General features: G+C 39.0%; 1 protein-coding gene across 7 annotated transcripts in view; it reads right to left on the reverse strand.

Annotated features, from left to right (window-relative positions):
• clasp2 (cytoplasmic linker associated protein 2) overlaps positions 1-14960 on the reverse strand; it is a 358715-nt gene that overhangs the window by 112364 nt on the left and 231391 nt on the right. For 6 of the 7 annotated variants that reach the window (XM_072252433.1, XM_072252430.1, XM_072252420.1 and 3 more), the window contains 2 exons: positions 6741-6911; positions 3298-3405 (listed from right to left, as the gene is read on the reverse strand). In XM_072252433.1, the coding sequence (XP_072108534.1) occupies positions 3298-3405; positions 6741-6911 (279 nt within the window). The remainder of the gene's footprint in view (positions 1-3297; positions 3406-6740; positions 6912-14960) is intronic. The other variant, XM_072252438.1, reaches the window with a different exon arrangement.

Raw genomic sequence — 14960 nt, forward strand, 5'->3', positions numbered from 1 at the left:
CATTCAATCATGGTTGATCCTTTCTTCCCCTCAGCCCCACTCCTCAGCCTTCTACTGCAACTTTTGCTACCATGTCCAATCAAGAACCTATCAAACTTTGCCTTAAATACACCCACTGACCTAGCCTCCACAGCTGCCTGTGGTAACAAATTCTACACACTTACCACTCCTAAGCTAAAGAAATTCCTCTGCATCTCTGTTTTAAATGGTCGTCCTTCTATCCTGAGGCTGTGCCCTCTTGTCCTAGACTCCCCCATCATGGGGAACATCCTTTCCACATTTATTCTGTCTAGGGCTTTCAACATTTGAAAGGTTTCCTTCTAAATTCCAGCGAGTACAGACCCAGAGCCACTAAATACTCCTCGTATGATAACTCTTTCATTTCTGGAACCATCCTTGTGAACCTTCTATGAACCCTCTCTAATGCCGCCACATTTTTCTTAGATGAGGAGACCAAAACTGTACATAGTACTCAGGGTAAGGCCTCGCCACTGCCTTGCAAAGGATCAGCATCACATGCCTGCTCTTGTATTCTAGACATCTTGAAATGAATGCTAATATTGCATTTGCCTTCCTTACCACTGACTCAACCTGCAAATTAACCTTTACTATGTTCTGCACAAGGACTCCCAAGTCCCTTTGCATCGCAGATTTTTGGATTTTCTCCGTTTAGAAAATAGTCTGCACATTTATTTCTACTATCAAAGTGCATGACCATGCATTTTCCAACACTGTATTTCATTTGCTACTTTCATGCTCATTCTCCTAATCTGTCTAAGTCCTTCTGCAGCCTTCCTGTTTCCTCAACTACCTGCCCCTTCACCAATTTTCTCTATCCAGCAGAGTCTTGCGATTGTGAAAAAGATGCAGAGGACAAACAATTACACCTTCGTTTAGACCAGGGGATCCCAATCTTTTTTATGCCATGGGTCCTGACCATTAAATGAGAGGTCATGGACCCCAGGTAGGAAACCCCTGGCTTAGACCCAGAGAGGCTGCTGCATCTGAGTGTGCTGCCATCTTCATTGGAAATCTTTCAAGTACCAATTACTGAAGTAGACCAGAGAATGGAGAATTAGTTTCTTTCCTTATCTAAAAATCTGACAAATCGTCTGATGACTATTTTGATGATTTAAATCTGAAACGCAGATACAAAATGTTGAACCTGAAATAATTTGCTCAAACTGAAAAGATAAAACAACTGCACCACTCTGAGCTCAGCAACATATTAGAAGAAATGATTTTGCTTCAGTGTCCTACTAAATAGGATTGAATCTGATGTTCAATTCAGAGCATGGTTTCATAGGAATTGGAAGCAAGCATGGTAATTACAAGCCTTTAATACAGTTGGACACACCCTGTAAAATAGATCATGAATAATATAAAATGTATCTTGACAATTAACGAATCTGCTCTGTTTAGTGAGAAAGTATTGGTCAACTTACCAGTCAAATGAATGAAACAAAAATATACTCAGATATTAATATTTGCAAAACAACAGTTTTGTGCAAGAACAAATAAATCAAAATTCAAATATTGGAATATTGCCACCTCCATCATTCAAGAACAGCTATCTTTTTCGATAATATTTTTCTACCATTCACTGAATCTCCAAGTAAATTATATAGTTAAATAATCTACTGAAGCAATGCCATTCTGTCTGGTTGAATATTCAGTGAATTCTTCAGTATTGAAGTATATAGCTTTCTCATTCAATGCATGCTATAGTATACAATAAAACCAGTTAAATCACTTCCAGCTTCATGAAACTTTACACAGCATCTGAAGAAATGTGAAAGTATCATATCCAAAATTTTAATAACTATTAAGTATATTAAAACATAAATTTAAATAAGTAATAATTACTTAAATAAGTAATTTCAGAATAACCTTAAATGACAATCCAATAACTTGGTCCAGTAAATGTGGAAGTTATGGTGATGTTAATCATCCTTACTGCAATTCATATACAGCTAACACAGCAATTATTGTGAAGTGCACAAAAGCTGTGCACAGAAACTGTTCTCCTATATGCATTGACCTGACATCTGAATTGCAGAGCCATTTGACTCAGCACCCCAAATGGACTTTTGCTGTGAAATTCTGGTAAATATGGACCAAGCTCACTACAGAAGACAACATCTAAGCATCCTTCCAACTTGATTCTTTCCAAACTGTCATTAGAGTCTGACTTCTAATTTTTTGGAGATATTAAAAGAAAAAAACTTCTTTGTATCTAATCCTAATCTTCCTCCCTCTCTATGTCAGATTCTACATAGGACTCCCATCATTTTATCCCGTACTTCCTGATTTACTCGGTCAATCTGATTTAAGGGATTTTACAGTATCTTGTTCCAGAACAAAGTGGGACTAGATTCTTGTAAAGATTGCCACATTGCTTGGTTCTTCAACTTCCAGAAAACAGGTTTGCTAAAACTAATAGAAAGTATAGTGGATAAAGCAAAGGGAAGTTCCTTACAGCAAATTCTGACTAATGGCAAGTACCCACTCACCCTTTGTTTTTCTTAAAAAGGGACAAGCTATTTTGTATCTGTTGAATCTAACTAGACTGTCCATTCTAAATATTAACAGGTGATTTGGAAATGTAAACAGATTCACCAGGGATTGCATCTACTAGTTCACCCTCTTCTCCATAAGAAATAATGATGATGTAGTAATGACCTAATAATAATTCAGAAGTTCCTGCCACATGAAGTGTTATAAATATTGTATTATATAGCTAAAATTAACATGTGATATTAAAAAGAATTCTAGAACTATGAGAAATTCATATTTCCTATTTTTGAAAATCAACTTTAAAGAAAACTTTCATAATATCCCAGTTCAACAGATTCAAGGGATTAACAAACTGTCTAAATATAAATTTTCAATTTTTCATGCCAGTATAATACTTTAATAATGGGAATAATGCAATGTGCTAAAATACTTTCCTTTTGTAAGTCTATTCACTTCTTGTTTTATATCAATCAGCACTTCTATGCCTTATTTTTCAAACTGTAAAGATTTTAAATTGTTGAGATTTTCGAACTATCGGTTGTCTGACAAAAGTGCAAACAACGAAAAAATACTTGGCTGGAAGTTATTTAACTTGCATTTCCAAAGCAGATACCAGATTCACTTAATGCACAGCCACAAAGTAGTTAAGATGTTTAATGTCACATTCAATTATTGGAAATGGATAATGGAAGGCGAGAGCAGCCATATAGAACTACGAGCTGGATGGCAGTGGAAGAGAAATGGGTAGCCATGCATGAAGTGAGGACTCCTTCAACTTACCAAGTGGAGTAAAGGCTCGAACAGGACTGGTGTCTCTGCTGCTTTCACGACTGGCGTCCCTGCTGCAGCCCTGACTTACACTAGGTCGAGGGATACGACTGCCCCGAACTAGCAGGAATCAGGATGGGTACAGAGCAGCACAATTACTAAAACATCGAGATGCTGAAATATTCTTCTTGTAAAAATGCATCCACTGTCAAAATTGTAAACTCAGGTTTTCAAAACAGAAGGATGTTGGTTGTGGACTGTTGTCACAGCTCAATTAAAGAATGATCATCATCGTCACTGTTCTTCAGCCGGCAGTGAAGCCAACAGTTAATTTATGTTCTATTTTGTACCAACTATTCAGAGTGAAAATTTCAAAAAACGAAGTACTGAATGATGTTCAGTTAAGCAATGCCTTCGATAATGCAAAATATCAAAAAAAAAGAGATATGTAGAGGTTGTGGGTTGAAAAAAGAAACAAAGCCTCCCTTCCTACTTGCATTCCTACACAGCTGGAACAGTATGTCTATCTGAGAAATAAAGAAATTACTTTCTTAAAATTATCAGGTTATCATCTTGCAGTTGATATGATCCCTTGGCTCCAGCAATAATAAATCAAAGATGGATCAGTAATACTATAAAGTTGCTTCACTTCTCCTATCATGTTTCAGTGATTCCCACATAATTAATGGTAATAGGAAAATCAGAGCGATGTTGTTGCTCTTAGGTGGATTAGACACATAATGATTTAATATAATGAACTTCTGTTCATTTCTACAAACTTGCCGAAGAACAGTTCCTAACATCAATAAATGTCAATGCTTTCCTGGTGTTAAATGAGAAGGCATCTCTCTCCAGTTGTCTCTGAACTGTTGACCAAGGTTGAATTGAAAGCAATGGCCAATCTAGTCACTTCAGCAAACCCAATTTAAAAATGCTCTACTGCATACTGATGCACAGATTTCAGGGATTTTTCCATCATTTCAACAAGAAATATCTGAGTTATGAGTCACAAAACGTATGAATTTGCATGGAATCAAAAACAGATTTGGTAAAATAATAACCATTGTAACAAAACTAAGACGACCATTAAGACAAAAACTTGATCGGGAATTTTGAGGATGACACTGATAAGTGAAGTGATAGTGAAGACCAGAAGACACAGGAGCAGAATCAGGCCACTCAGCCCATCGAGTCTGCTCCATTTCATCATGGTTGATTTATTATCCTCCTCAAACCCATTCTCTCCTGCCTTCTCACTGTAACGTTTGCCAGCCTTACTAATCTACCCAAAGACTTTGCCTCCACAGCCATTTGTGGCAATGAATTCCACAGGTTCACCACCCTCTGGCTAAACAGATTCCTCTTCATATCTATTCTAAACGGATGTCCTTGTATTCTGAGGCTATGCCCTCTGGTACCAGATTCTCTTACTATTGGTAACATCTTTTCCACATCCACTATATCTAGGCCTTTCAATATTTGATAAATTTCAATGAGAACCCCCTCATTCTTCCAAACTTCAGTGAGCATAGACCCAAAGACATCAAATGTTCATCATACATTATTGTGCAAAAGTCTTTTTAGGCACATGTAAAAAAAATTCTGCAAAGTGAAGATGCTTTGCAAAGTAATGAAGAGAAAAATTTCTAAATATCAAAAAAATTACAATAAGCAGTAAACAGTAAAAAAAAACTAAATCAAATCGATAACATGAGGAATTCTGCAGATGCTGGAAATTCAAGCAACACACATCAAAGTTGCTAATGAATGTAGCAGACCAGGCAGCATCTCTAGGAAGAGGTACAGTCGACGTTTCGGGCCGAGACCCTTCGTCAGGACCTGATGAAGGGTTTCAGCCCGAAATGTCGACTGTACCTCTTCCTAGAGATGCTGCTTGGCCTGCTGCATTCACCAGCAACTTTGATGTGTGTTGCTTAAATCAAATCGATATTTGGCATGACCACCTTGTGACTTTGAAACTGCATTAATTCTCTTAGATGCACTGTTGTGCAGTTTTATAAGAAAATCAGCTATTAAGTTGTTCCAAGCATCTTGCAGAACTTGCCACAGTTCTGCAGACATAGACTATCTTGCTTGCTTCTATCTCTCCAGGTAATCTTAGACAGCCTTAATAATGTCGAGATCAGGACTTGGTGTAATCCCAAGACTTTTGCACAGTATTCCACATTAACCCATTCATGCATGGGATCATTCTCGTAAGTTGCTTCTGGACCCTGTCCAACGCCACCACATCTTTTCTTAGATATACAGCCCAAAACAGCTCATAAGGCTGCAGATTGTAATTCCCACATAATTTGCACCTGATACCCGCCAGATTTATGTTTCCTCACTTTTTAGAACTTTTCAGACTCAGTCATTCAGCCACTGATCAATATGCTATTCATGAGCTTGCAGAAATATTTGAAAAACTGATAGAAATTTGCTCAGCAATTAGACTACCAATGTATGTTTAACCTCTGGAATTCTTTGCCCCAACGGTTGGTAAGTTTGATCATTAGAAGCATTTAATGTGGAGGTGGGTAAGAATTTGGTAGACTGAGGAAAAGAGGGAAGAAATGAAACCAGAAGACATAGGAGTAGTAATGGGGCATTGGACTAACAAAGTCTGCAACACCATTCAATCTTAAAAATAATTTTGTATTTCAAATCTCCTCTCATTCTCCTACACTCCAGGAAAAAAGGTCCTAATATGTATTGACAATACAGACCTTTTGACGTCTGCTAAGACTGAGGGCAAAGTTGAGTGACGGAAAGGGGGTTGGGAATCTTGCATTTTCCATGAGAAGACCAGGCAGTATGAAAGGCTTTACTGATCCAGAGAAAATGGAAACAAAACAAAAATTGCAGATGCTTGAAATGGGAAATAAAACAGAAAAATGCTAGAAACAACCAATAAGTTAGGCAGCTCTGTGAAAAGAGAAGAAGAATTAATGTTTTAGGTGGAAGATGCTTTGAGATCAAGAGTGAGCTTTGGCCACCTGTTGGCTACTGCCTATAATTGCAGATGGAAGCACAGCTAAAAAAAAATGAATGGACCCTTCCCTCAGTCTGCCACTCTATAGGTGTGAAAGGACAGGCCAGTATTAATCAAAATATATTGAAGGATGACTTGCTTATAACGTGCTAACACTGCTGTCAATTTGTGACAAGCAGATGGGGCAGCAAGGTGTCACTTCTGGAACAACAGCAAGAGACAAAAAAGAAGTTACCAACAACCTACACTTAAACCAGAGGTTCCCAACCTGGGGTCCACAGACCCATTGGTTAATGATAGGTGGGGGGGGGGGGGGGTCCATGGCATTAAAAAGTTGGGAAACCTTGACTTATATCAAAGGTGGGAACTCTCAAAGGCCACCAATATGGATAGGAGGAATCATGAAACAAATTTACAACAGAACATAATTGAATAAATGGCATCGGAAGTTATTTCTTACCCAGAGACAATCGAGACGGGCTTGCTTCCCTACTGCATCCTTGACTGCGTGGTATCTTGCTGCGTTTCTGCCCTGCAGCTCCAGTGGGAATCGCCCGTGGAGCTCCAATACTCATGGTTGAAAGTGCGGTGCTGTTTAATACTCTTCCAGGAGAACCAGAGCGACTCGCAGCTGAAATAAAAATGTGCAGAAAACACTCCTGACTATCTGCTCCAACAGCAGTAATAAAACAAGTAATCAAAATAACTCATGTCCATGTGGTTGATGTAACATAGCACGAGCATTTGAATACAATTATTTTTTCACTGTTATTACATATATGCATGACAATTGGCCCATGTCTTAAGGAACATTTAATCTGGTTCGGCAGGTGTCATTAATGGGCAGTCTTAGCATTTCAAGTTAATCAAAAATTATTAATACAGTTTACTTTACTAACTTCCTCAAAAATTTTTGTAGCTACTAAGTCAAAAGTAAATTTAAAATGAATACAAACTGGACTAAATTATTTTGGAATGCTGCAAACAAGAACAGCGTATCATCAACTTAGAATTAGCAATCTTCCATATTTAAATATTTAAGAAAAGAAGGGACATTGTGCGAGATACATAAAGTAACTGAACACAAAAGATTAAACTCCGGTTTAGTATATTTCAATTTAACCATAAAGATGGTCTTGATGCAATGATTCAATTGAAATTTGCATCAAAATGTCTAAAGCAAGTTATATCAGCCATTACAGAATCATTTAATTCTTTCTAGAGAATTTCTAAAATGTGGAGGATTAAAATGAAATAGTAATCACTGTAAAGAGGTGTCAGAAACATATGGTTCTGTAATCTGACTGGTTTTATTCATTTTTATCTGCTGTGTTACATCATCTGGCTGAGGGTCAATTCCATAAGAAATAGTTAGTTTTCGTTCATGCAAAGGGCACAAAGCATTTCTTTAGTTTGCTTTCCTATGCCTCCCTGAAAGATGCTAACATACCTATAACTCATTGTGCATTTTGCATTGATTTTGTACTTGGTTATATTTCTCATATGATATAGAGAGAGCAGACACACACACACACACATTTATAACTGCAGAAATGCATGAAAATGCAAGCATATCACAGACAACACATCTAAAATCTAGAGAATCTTACCACAATTTGGGATGGCTGACTGTGATCCTGAACAAGTATAAAGGCATGAATACGATTTATAAAGAGATAATTTTGTTATTTCGTTTTGGAAATCTATGATGAGGCATGGACAAGGTAGATTTACATGAAAGACAAATGAAAGAAATGAAGCTTTTGACATTCCACAAGTTGTGATAAAAAAACTGATTTATATATACTGTATATTGCAGGTGACAGTTGCATCCAAGTATCAGAGTACATTACACTACTCTAGTTAATAAGTAACTGATGACCAAGACCATTTCTCTCATTTCTTACAGAAGTGCATTGTGTCTTGCATACAGCTATTTATGGGCATGCACAGTGATAGAATACCTAAGATTACAGAGTATCCTAGATCCTAAAAAAGCAACAGACACCCAGCGATGACAATTTTGGAATGATTTTAGTACATTAGGACCGGTCTTTGAGGCATGCAGCATGTAAACAAGCATTTCGCCCATATCATCTATGCATACCAGTGGGCGCCAATCCATACTAATCCAATTTACCAGTACTTGGCCTAACTGAGGTGATTTAAGTGCTTGTCTAGATACTGTTTAAAGGCTGTCAGTGACTCTGCTTTGACCACTCTCTCAGGGAGTGTGTTTCACATACTCAGCACTCTAGGTGAGAAAGTTCCCCTGCAGATCCTATCCAACTCTCTATCCCTTACCCAAAATCTAAGATTTCCAGCGTTAGTTACTTTTGATAAAGAGAAAAGACCACCCAATAGTAACAGGGACATCGAGGAGCAGATAGGAAGACAGATTCTGGAAAGATGCCATAATAACAGGGTTGTCATGGTGGGAGATTTAATTTTCCCAATATTGAAATATTTTCCCAATATTTTCCCAATATAGAGCAAGGGGTTTAGATGGGGTGGAGTTTGTTAGGTGTGTTCAAGAAGGTTTCCTGACACAATATGTAGATAAGCCAACAAGAGGAGAGGCTGTACTTGATCTGGTATTGGGAAATGGACCTGGTCAGGTGTCAGGTCTCTCAGTGCGAGAGCATTTTGGAGATAGTGATCATAATTCTATCTCCTTTACCACAGCATTGGAGAGGGATAGGAACAGACAAGTTAGGAAAGCGTTTAATTGGAGTAAGGGGAAATATGAAGTTATCAAGCAGGAACTTGGAAAAATAAATTGGGAACAGATGTTCTCGGAAATGTACAGCAGAAATGTGGCATATGTTCAGGGGATATTTGTGTAGCATTCTGCACAGGTATGTTCCAATGAGACAGGGAAAGGATGGTAGGGTACAGGAACCATGGTGTATAAAGGCTGTTGACAATCTAGTCCAGAAGGGGAAAAAAAGCTTACAAAAGGTTCAAAAAACTAGGTAATGATACAGATCTAGAAATCTATAAGGCTAGCAGGAAGGAGCTTAAGAATGAAATTAGGAGAGCCAGAAGGGCCATGAGAAGGCCTTGGCAGACAGGATTAAGGAAAACTCCAAGGCATTCTACAAATATGTGACGAACAAGAGGATAAGATGTGATAAGAGGAGATAGTTGAGGTACTTAATGAATACTTTGCTTCAGTATTCACTATGGAAAAGGACCTTGGCGATTGTAGGGATGACTTACAGTGGACTGAAAAACTTGAGCATATAGACTTCAAGAAAGAGAATGTGCTGGAGCATCAAGTTGGATAAGTTATCCAGACTGGACAAGATATACCCCAGGCTGCTGTGGGAGGTGAGGGAGGAGACTGCTGAGCCTCTGGCAATGATTTTTGCATCATCAGTGGAAACAGGAGAGGTTCCAGAGGATTGGAGGGTTGCAGATGTTGTTCCCTTATTCAAGAAAGGGAGTAGAGATAGCCCAGGAAATTATAGACCAGTAAGTCTTACTTCAGTGGCTGGTAAGCTGATGGAAAAGATCCTGAGAGGCAGGATTTATGAACATTTGGAGAGGCATAATATGATTAGGAATAGTCAGCATGTCTTTGTCAAAGGCAGGTCATGCCTTACAAGCCTGATTGAATTTTTTGAGGATGTGACTAAACACATTGATGAAGGAAGAGCAGTAGTTGTAGTGTATATGAATTTCAGCAAGGCATTTGATCAGGTACCCCATGCAAGGCTTATTGAGAAAGTGAGGTGGCATGGGATCCAAGGGGAACTTGCTTTGCAAATCCAGAATTGGCTTGCCCACAGAAGACAAAGAGTGGTTGTAGATGGGTCATATTCTGCATGCAGGCCGGTGACCAGTGGTGTGCCTCAGGGATCTGTTCTGGGACCTCTTCTCTTCGTGATTTTTAAAAATGACCTGGATGAGGAAGTGGATGGATGGGTTAGTAAATTTGTTGATGACACAAAGGTTGGGGGTACCGTGGATAGTGTGCAGGACTGTCAGAGGTTACAGCGGGACATCAATAGGATGCAAAAGTGGGCTGAGAAGTGGCAGATGTTCAACCCAGATAAGTGTGAAGTGGTTCATTTTGGTAGGTCAAATATGACGGCAAAATATAGTATTAATGGTAAGACTCTTGGCAGTGCGGAGGATCAGAGGGATCAGGGATCTGAGTCCATAGGACACTCAAAGCTGCTGCGCAGGTTGACTGTGGTTAAGAATGCATACAGTGTATTGGCCATCATCAAACGTGGGATTGAGTTTAAGAGCCGAGAGGTAATGTTAGAGCTGTATGGACCCCTGGTCAGACTCCACATGGAGTATTGTGCTCAGTTCTGGTCATCTCACTACAGGAAGGATGTGGAAACTATACAAAGGGTGCCGAGGAGATTTACAAGGACGCTGCCTGGATTGGGGAGCATGCCTTATGAAAACAGATTGAGTGAACTTGGCCTTTTCTCCTTGGAATGACGGAGGAAGAGAGGTGACCTGATAGAGGTGTATAAGATGATGAGAGGCATTGAACATGTGGATAGTCAGAAGCTTTTTTCCCCAAGGCTGAAATGGCTAACACAAGGGGGCACAATTTTAAGGTGCTTGGAAATAGGTACAGAGGGGATGTCAGGGGTAAGTTTTTAACGCAGAGTGGTGAGTGTGTGGAATGGGCTGCCGGCGACTGTTGAGGCGGCGGGTACAATAGGGTCTTTTAAGAGGTTCCTGGAGCTTGGAAAAATAGAAAGCTATGGGTAACCCTAGATAATTTCTAAAGTACGTACATGTTCGGCACAGCATTGTGGGCTGAAGGGCCTGTATTGTGCTGTAGGTTTTCTATGTTTCTAAAAAATTCTTGCAGTCTATCCTATCCATACCCCTTGTAACGAATCACCTCACATTTATATGGATTAAATTCTATCTGCCATTTCTTAACCCATTTTACCAACTCCACCAATCTTTGTGCCAAACTTTACACCCGCATAAAAATTGTTCACATCTATTACAAACAGCATGAGTCCCAGCAACGATCTCTGTGGAACACTATTAGTCAGAGACATGCAATCTTGAAAACTACTATCTCCTATCACAAACAAAAAGCTGCAGGAACTTAGAAAATCAGGCAGCATCAATGGAAAGCAATAAACAGCTGACATTTTAGTTAAGGTGATGGGTCTTGGGCCAAATTATCGACTGTTTATTTCCCACCATAAATGCTGCCTGACCTGCTGAGTTCCTCTAGCATTTTGTGTCTGTTGCTCAAGATTTCCAACATTTGCAGAATCTCTTGTGTTTATGATCTACCATCACATCTGTCAAGCCAATTTGGCATACTGTGCTCTAAACTTTTCACTCCCATGTGGGACCTTGTTAAAGGCCTTACTGAAGTCCATGTAGTCCACATCTACTGCAATACCCTCATCGATGCACTTATCTCCTAACATAAGTAACTGAGGCCCAAGACCATTCCTCTCATTCCTTACAGAGGTGTATTGTGTCTTGCATTCCCAACACCACTCCCTCCTATATATCCACCTCACCTTAAAATTCTAAAGCCTAGGATGTTTGAGTTGCCCATCCACCCTGTCTTTCAACTATGTCTGAGCAATGTCAACAACAACATAATGCTATGTGTTTTCTGAGACGCCTAGCATTAAAATAGATGCTGTCCAAGTTGCATGCCATCTTGGACAATGTCTCCCATCCACTACATAATGTACTGGGTGGGCACAGGAGTACATTCAGCCAGAGACTCATTCCACCGAGATGCAACAGAGCGTCACAGGAAGTCATTCCTGCCTGTGGCCATCAAACTTTACAACTCCTCCCTTGGAGGGTCAGACACCCTGAGCCAATAGGCTGGTCCTGGACTTATTTCCTGGCATAATTTACATATTACTATTTAACTATTTATAGTTTTATTACTATTTATTATTTATGGTGCAACTGTAACGAAAACCAATTTCCCCCGGGATCAATAAAGTATGACTATAACTATGAGATGCAATTTCAGATTTATTATCACTGGCATGTGATGTTAAATTTGTTAACTTAGCAGCAGCAGTTCAATGCAATACATAATCTAGCAAAGACAGAGAGAGAAGAAAGAAATAAAATAAAAAACATAATACTAAATAAACAAGTAAATCAATTACATATACTGAATAGATCTTTTTTAAATGTGCAAAAATAGAAATACTGTATATTAAAAAAGTGAGGTAGTGTCCAAATTTCAATGTCCATTTAGGAATCGGATGGCAGAGGGGAATCGCTGAGTGTGTGCCTTCAGACTTCTGTATCTCCTACCTGATGGTAACAGTGAGAAAAGGGTGTACTCTGGGTGCTGAAGGTCCTTAATAATGGATGCTGCTTTTCTGAGACACCACTCCCTAAAGACGTCCTGGGTACTTTGTAGGCTAGTGCCCAGGATGGAGCTGACTAGAATTACAACCTTCTGCAGCTTCTTTCGGTCCTGTGCAGGAAATTACCAGACTATTTTCCTCTATGTTTCAGAAAGAAACTATGGGGATGGAAAGGAATTTAGATTGTATAATAAAACTTGGTCCCAAAGTACTAAAATTTACAAGAACACTGACATTTTTAATGTAATAATGCAAAATGCACATTAAATTAACATAGAAATAAAGAAAAAAATTCAATGATATGAATTAAGTCAAATCACGTCAGTTTTATCTAACTTTGGAGCTGATTTTTGCATAGGTACAGTATACTTGAGGTTAATATCTGAAAAAGCTGTATCATTATTGAGTAATACAAATATCACAATTTTCATGCATATGGAATGAAATTAAACACAGTTTTTCAAGTGTACTCTTGAATAAGAAATATTCACCAAACTGCAAGCTTAGAACCAAAAATAAATGGAGCAAAATTTAACATGAAAACAGTGGAAGACTGACATTCTGTTTCCTGCCCTACCACAACTGAGAATAATAGGCATTGTAAGTGCTTTCTACACAAACTAAAATTTATAACACTCAGGACAAGCAAACTCTAAAAAAGATGAGCTTCAAATGTATGAGAAATTAAAAATAAAGTAGTAGTCAGCTACTAAAGCAGCAAGCAATGAATCCAGGAGTTTATTCTGAATTCAAAAACAATACACGTGCAGCACTGAAAAGAAGACTTAGAAGACAACTAAGAAATGGGTTTTCCAAACATATCTGCCATTTGAAAACATGTTCAAGATATTTTTGGTTGCAGTGTATGCAAGAAGCACCACAATGGTATGAACATTTGTTAAGGTTCACCTGGTTTGAATCGATATTTGCAAAAAGAAAGGATAGTTGCAAATTTGATCAAGAATTTAATGATACATTTGAATAACTTATCAAAATATACCGTCAATGAATAGTGTTTGACACAGAATGGCTTCCCAACAATCATGCTCCTGGATTGCAAGTTTAATGTAAAATTACATATACAATATTGGTGAAAAAATAGCTGTTATCTGGAATTGATAATGAACACAGATGCAAGTAACTGACAGCATAAGTGAGGTGGCTAATGGAGATAGTACATGTTGGATGATGGGGGGGTGCAAGAATTGATGCATTAAAAAGCAAATGCTACACAAATATGAAAGTGTTCAAAACATCCAGCATTTCTTTTAAACGCAAACAACAGGAATTCTGCAGATGCTGGAAATTCAAGCAACACACATCAAAGTTGCTGGTGAACGCAGCAGGCCAGGCAGCATCTCTAGGAAGAGGTGCAGTCGACGTTTCAGGCCGAGACTGTGTCCTGACGAAGGGTCTCGGCCTGAAACGTCGACTGCACCTCTTCCTAGAGATGCTGCCTGGCCTGCTGCGTTCACCAGCAACTTTGATGTGTGTTGCTAGCATTTCTTTTAATTATTTTTATGAAGTTACATAGATTCTGACCCACGTGTTCCTTTCCATTTTTATTGAACCTTTGCGAACTACATTGAACAAAATAATCCTGTTAAAGTTCTCCCTTATGTACTAACTCTGCTCCTTACTTTCTCCCACCATCTTCCCCAGTGTTTCTGGCTTACAGATAGTATCTTTCTTCAGGTCAGTACACAGCTGAGATCAACACTTGGCATTGATTCAGGTTATGTTTCTCACTCATCACATTTCAAAACGGTAAATGGTGTGCATTCCTTTATGAGTCAGTGGTGAAACATTCTAGTGAACAGATCAGAAAAATCACAGGCTCAATCATGAATGTAAGCTGCAGTATACTTAGTGTAATCACCTTGTATTTTGTGAACGACATACACAAATTGCTGGAGGAACTCTGCAGGTCAGGCAGCAACTACGGATGGGAATAAACAGTCGACATTTCGGGCTGAGCCCCTTCATCAAGACTTGAAAGGAAGGGGGTGGAAGCCAGAATAAGGTGTAGATTGGAGAGGGAGTACACGTTGGCAGGTGATAGGTGAGACCAAGTGAGGGAAGGTGGGTGGGTGATGGAGGGGGGAAGAAATGAGAACCTGGGAGGTGATTGATGGAAGAGGTAAAGAGCTGATGAGAAGGAATCTGATATGAGAAGACAGTGGAACATGGAAAAAAGGAAAGGAGGAAGGTAACCAGAGGGGGGTGATGGGCAGCTGAGGAGAAGGGGTGACAAGAGGACAAAAAAAAGAGGAGGAGCAGGTAGGACTACTTAAAGTTAGACAAATCAGCATGCTGATCTCTGTTAAGGCTCATGT

Source organism: Mobula birostris, chromosome 1 (genome assembly GCF_030028105.1).
Source record: "Mobula birostris isolate sMobBir1 chromosome 1, sMobBir1.hap1, whole genome shotgun sequence".
Classification (NCBI taxonomy): Eukaryota; Metazoa; Chordata; class Chondrichthyes; order Myliobatiformes; family Myliobatidae; genus Mobula; species Mobula birostris.